This window comes from Apaloderma vittatum, unplaced genomic scaffold (assembly GCF_000703405.1).
Source record: "Apaloderma vittatum isolate BGI_N311 unplaced genomic scaffold, ASM70340v1 scaffold10094, whole genome shotgun sequence".
NCBI classification, from domain to species: Eukaryota; Metazoa; Chordata; class Aves; order Trogoniformes; family Trogonidae; genus Apaloderma; species Apaloderma vittatum.
This window is the reverse complement of record NW_009712111.1, coordinates 1,635-7,915: the sequence shown is the minus strand read 5'-3', so window position 1 is coordinate 7,915 and position 6,281 is coordinate 1,635. Positions and strand designations below refer to the sequence as shown.

The 6,281-nt window shown below is 41.3% G+C and overlaps 1 protein-coding gene across 1 annotated transcript in view; it reads right to left on the bottom strand.

Annotated features, from left to right (window-relative positions):
* Positions 1 to 4,359, bottom strand: part of FAM177A1 (family with sequence similarity 177, member A1) — a 10,424-nt gene extending 6,065 nt beyond the window's left edge. The window contains 1 exon segment of the mRNA XM_009867863.1: positions 4,156 to 4,359. Within this exon segment, the coding sequence (XP_009866165.1) occupies positions 4,156 to 4,359 (204 nt within the window).
* Positions 4,360 to 6,281: the final 1,922 nt, after the last annotated feature.

Genomic DNA, 6,281 nt, shown 5'->3' with positions numbered 1-6,281 from the left:
ATGACACAATGGATTCAACCGTGGATAAAACCAAGAGGGATTTTGTTTCCCAGCACGGGGCTGCCGAAGGGAGCACACACATGGTCCCTTGAACTTCTGAGGGCACCATGTTCTTAAACAATCTACATCAATATTTATTTTTGGTAGATTTTAGTCCCTAGTAACACTTGAACTTTCCACAGAACACAGGGTTTCTTTTTGCCAGAGAAAATGGCAAAATAAGGAAAAGAATAATTTCGGGACTTAAGAAAAAACAAATCCTGTATTTAAGAGTTAGCACACATCGCCAAATAGATACTTTTCCATTGTCTACTATGCCAAGATGCATTTTAAATTAGTTTAATTACTGACTGGTCATTGCTATAATTGGTCCTTCAGTGTACGCACCATGTAAAGCTGTGGACAAGCCAGTGAAAACAGGAACAGAAACACACGCGCCATTCTCCATCAAAAAGCTTCTACCGTATTACGAGTAGCTGTTACTTGGTCAGTGACTAAATAGTCTCCCTCAGCCCCAAATTCTTAAAGGAAAATTAGAGTTTGACAGTCCTCAAGAGAGGACTTCCTGCTATTTGAAGTTACGCTCTTTTTAACTACAGGATATCAAAATAATCTTCCTGCAACAATGTGCTTCAATCTTTCTGAGCACTGAATGTTAGTAAAATTAAATCTGTTCTACAGCTTTGCTGCAGAGATGTTCTCAGGACAAATTCTAAGGCTCTCACCAACAGTTATATCGCTTACAGCTGCCCTGCAAAGACTGACACTCCACCTTCTGCCTAGTCATGGAACAGGTCAGTGCTATAAAGAGTTTAAAGCACGTGCTCCTCTGGGGATAAACAGAAAGATTATCCTCTAGAACAGTTTAGAGAAATTTAACACTACAAAATAAAGTTTTGGTGGATCGAAGCAAAAGGAGATTTACATATAAAATGTAAGCATCTAAATTCTAGGGCAGAACAGAAGACTCACTTAAAATTAAAGCATTTATGTTATTAAAGCATTTAATTTGAGAACGCTCAGATAATACTGAGTGCTATTATCTCAAAAATCTAGTGAAAAATTTATTAAGCGTACCCTATGTTCTGGATTAAGCTCACTCTTGAAAAAAGCCAAACCAAAATACAACAGAATGAACACTAGTCCAAGAATGTTAATGAATTGAGTGCTGACCTATAGAAGTATCAGAATGTTACTGATCCTATAGAAGTATCAGTTGTTTCCAAGTAAAATTTAAGACCCTATTTTTTTGGGAATTTGTTTTGCTGTGAGTGGCAGCAGTCCATCACACTGAGCGCTCTGGTTATCATATTACCAGGATACCCACATGTTACTTTGCTTTGTAAGAAAAGCATTGTTATCGTCTGCTTAGCTCTAACACACAATTAAGCCAAGATAGTTAGTGAAGATGTTTCTTTACAACACAGCAAAATATTTGGTTCCCTTAAACTCATTCAGAAGTTGCCAGGATGCCAATACCAGCTGTGCTTTGAAGTTTCAAGATGCAAAGTTCCTATTCAAAATATTAAATGCTCTTTTTTCCAAAAATAAATTGGACCAGAAACAGCTATTACTTGCAACATACTTTTTCGCATCCCAACTGAGATAACAAGTTTTACACATGCTGGTCTCAGCAAACTGACTATTTAATTGCTTTTATAGAAATCCTACAATAAAAACATTTCTAAGGCAGCTGTTGGCGAAAACATCAAAGCTCAGCTTGGACTAACATTTCTTCAATTGACTGGCTCAGCTGGGATACACGAGGCATGCAGCAGATAAGGTAAACTTCACTTAATGGCAACCCCTAGTCTAATCAAGTTCATTCTGTCAAGGTAAAAAGCAATACATAATAAGGCACACTGTGCTCCACAATAAACTATTCTGGTTTGGGGGTTCCTTTTATTACAAAGTGTAATAAAAATTAAGGATTTCATAAACTCTAAAAGGAGAATAAAGCAATCTTAACTGTGCCGTTCAATCCACTTTTTAGTATTCAGGAAAAAAAAATAAATCTGTATTAGGAAAGCAAGAGAACAATCACACACCATTCCTGGCTGTTGAGCACGTTTGAGGGCTCCTTAGTTAAGCGTCCAGCAGCGCGCACGCCTCTGGCCTCGTGAGCCTTTCATCACTGCACCACGGTGGAACTCTTCTACTGAGATGGAACGGCATAAAAAATTGCACAGATCTGGTCCCCTGCTAATTATATGGACATCTGACACGAACTGCATAGTGGGGAGCAGATGTGACTCTGAAGATACCTGAACATTACTGTAACATAAGCATTATTATAATAATATAAACATAAGTTTGACAGTTCTTGCATTTCTTCGAGCACATCCTTTGGGAGGAAAAAGCAAACCCAACACCCAGCAAAGCAGCTTAACATCTACTCCTTGTTTGTGAGTATAATACGTTTATTTTAAATCCATAAAGTTCAAGTGTATTTTATGCTGATGTTATCCTACCTACTCTCAGGCTAGTCTTACTTTTCATTGTATACAAGAACCGCCTGGCAAGAAAGAGATAGTGAGCAATACCATCAACCCATCCAAGATAAAACGCAACAGCTTCACCTGTGAATCACGAGGAACACCAATCCCACCTGAATTCCCGTAGTCTCACTGCAGCTCAGTCCTCACACCACTTTTTTTTTTAATTGAAGATAAATTCATTTTATAGAGGGGGAAAAAAGAAGAGATTGATGGTCCTTCCCAAAGCAAACCCCTTATGGTTCACTTCTTCAGAAGAGAATGAGCACAAAGTCAAATCCTTCACTGCAGTCCCTCCAATCAGGCCAAGCTCTCCCAGGACAGATATGCATATAAATAAATACAGGGCCTGCTGCTCTACAGTAAATAGACAGCTCCAACCACAATGTTCCTTAATTATGGATTCCCAAATGATGATGCAGAAGTCATTCCAACAGCAACGTCAAGCAGAAGACAGGGTGCCGGTTTCCGTGCACGCAAAGGCTTTTATCTGAGACGCGGGAATAAGCTGCTCTACACCGGCAGCCGCCTCCAGTGCACGGCCGGGTGGGACGAGCTGCCACACGAAGCAACGACTCCCGGCCTGACCGCTCTCCTGGGCACCTTGGGAAGCACCCAGCCAGTTTCAGAATCCCCACTTCTAGCTCAGTATGGGTGAGCAAGCCCGGAGAGGGCGAGGGAGGGAGCCCAGCCCGCAGGCAGGGAACTGCAGACATAGCTTAGTGGGGTAAGAGATGTTGTAGGAGGGTGGAGAAAAGAGGTCGTTGGGCTACCAGTTCGTGGGGGTGTCATAAAAGAAGCACCAGACTGGGAATGCGTTGAGATGAAGAGGTAGATGCGGATCTTTTCTGGGACTGACCGCTCAAGGGCAGGGAGCTGCTGCTGCCACTGCTGGCACACACGGCTGCGAGCTCTGCAAATACACCATCCCTACGAAACAGGCCCTAAGACACGGCAAAAGGATAAACCAGAGGATATATTTCATTTTACCTCTACGTATAGATCCAGAAACACAGACAAAAAGGAAAATGTATTTTAGCAGCTACAATACACACTATTGGAGACAGCTTTAACCATCGAAACTCCACTTGAATTTGGAGCAATAAATGGAGACTCCACTCACCAGGAAGCAACATCTTACTGGCTTACTAAACAGGTGAGTATTACACACGCGGACCTAGGCAGGTCCTTTAAAACCTGTTTGTGATACATCATGAATTACACCAGTTTTCCTTTATTTCTGCAAGTCATGTTTCTTTCCCTTCTATACTCTTTCAATTATATCAAATTGCGGGTATGGTGACACTAAATTACAGGTTTGACTCTCCACTGTCACCAAACACAAGGAAACAAATGCCCTCCCTGCACATTTTTTAACAACAGTACAAATCAAGGAGACAGGAAGCAAATACTGTTAGAGGGGGAAATGCTGGAGAGGACAGATTAGAACCATGAAGAAGTTAAACCCATTTCTAACTAATAAGGCTACTTTAGTGGAGGAGGACTCCAGGACAAAACTTCTCACAGATTTCTCGGTTTCTAGAGCCACTCAAATTAATACTAAATACTAAATCAGATTTGTGACACCAAAATTAAAGTATAAAATGTGTGTAGTTACCCAGTAAACCAGAAGCATCAATTTATCAAGTAAAATACCTACAGGATCTACAGGCGGCAGCAGGTCTTTTTTCTCTTGTTCATCTTCCTCTTCATCTGTGCTATATTCTTCCATTGTTTCTCCACTTGCAAAATGAATAACCCTCCTTGGAATTTTCTTTTTCTTTCCTATGACACCCAGCTCCACATTCTCAAAGCCTCTATCTCCATTTGCAAGTTGCTATGAAGAGGAAAAAAACCAAAACATTATCTTAAGTACATGCTTCTGGAACTGGAAAAGTTCCCTCTTAAAAAACTTCAAGAGATATTTAAAATATTTTAGATTGATTAGCATACACAACGGACATTTGAAAGAGCTTGCCTGCAGGCAAAAGATAAGACTGACACATTATTGTTTGCAGATATGTAAAAACTGATCTCTTAACTAGAAATGACAAAAAGGTAAGTGCTTACACTTCAGCACGGACAGGTGGTATTAAAAACATCTATTCCAAAAGAGCACCATGTCATGTAGGAGTTTCGTAGCAGGACACTTTTCCTCAAATAGTTTGATGGGCAAAAAAGTGTTAATATTTAGAAGTATCATTGGTTTTGGAATGAATATCTAGTGAAATTACTCAGTTCATAGGCTGCAGCCACCTCCTTCCAAGCTTAGACAGAAACCTCCAGCACGAGAGAACTAAATGAAGGGTAACTAAGCAGCCAGGCTCTAGCTTTAAAAAGATGCTTCAGGGAATCTGTCTCTGTGGGCTGTCAGCAGTCACGATCAGTACAAGGGACCACGCTGAAAGAACGACTCTTAGTTCTGTGGCTAAGGACATATAAAAAAAGAAGTACAGTGTCTGTTCTTGTTCTTCCAGCTGCTGAATACTACAATGCAGTCTTTGGGTCACAGGCATTAAAAAAACACACACTTCTAGTTCAAAAGCCAGTCAGTAATTCTTTAGGCTAATAACTCCCGTGGCCAGAGAATTTTAGCGAGGTTTTGTATTGTATCTTATCAAAAGTAAGCCTTCACCTTGGTAGGGCTTCTTAGCTATCACTGCATCAAATGCATAAAAATGTTTCGAAAACACTTCAGTCATACAGAGAAGGCCACAGGAGGTAGAAAATGCCAGCCACATGTTTTTAATGTACCACAAAGGTTTTTAAAAATGCAGGAGCTCGTGTAATTTAAAACCATACCATAAGGAATGACATCATGTGTATGCGTATACAGAATTTGGGTTATATAAAATGGGCACTGTCCAATTTTTTACTTACTGCCTATGAGACCTTAATCGTCTCCACAGAAATAATTCAAAATTATTTATAAAAACACATATTTTATCCCACAGTTGTAAGACATTCCAAGCGCAGCATCACCATTCGCTTTTTTACGCTAGCTTACATAAATTAGCTTTACAATGCCAAGAGCCTTGGTCGGCTGGGAAAGCCAGTGGGGCTGGGTGGAGAGGGGCCGGAGGGGGCTGTGGGGAGCAGAACGGTGTCCTTCGTCCTTCGTTCCAGGCACAGGTTTCTGTCGTGCCCACAGGGGAGGCAGGGAAGGTAACGATCACATGTCGAGCTCTACGGCGTGGAGAGGGAGCGCACACGTTCATCGTCTCTCCCAGCCCGCGTACCGCAGCTTCTCAAAACTGCAAGTCATTTCAGCCCCCCCAGCACATTTCAGACATTTTCCTGGAGAAGCGGAGTAGAATCAAGGGGCAGGTGTTCAAAGGGGTAATTGAGCTGAAACGGCGTTTTCACGCAGAATTACATTTTCCTGTACAAAGACAAAACTGACTACTCGGGGCCCAGCGCACTCTCTCTGCTGTTTCAGTCTTGGGAACAGAGCAGAAGCAGAACAAGAAAGCTACAAAAATACAAATGCTGAAAATACTGAAGTAACCCAAGCACCAGGAGTGCTCTTTGCTGCTGCTATGAAAACAGGCACCACTTACTGCAACTCAGTTCGGTATTTTTGGGAGCAAAGAGCACCACAGAATCACCCTTTTACGAACAATTCACGCTCCTTTATTGGCATCATACAATGATGCCATTTTTCATGTTTAGTCACAGTGCTGAAAAGCACTATTTCTTGCAACACAGCATCACAAATATTACTGTGGTTTATAACAGTAAGCAATGTGAGCCTCTCCTCAGAGCTCCTCTAAAGGCACAGTCTCT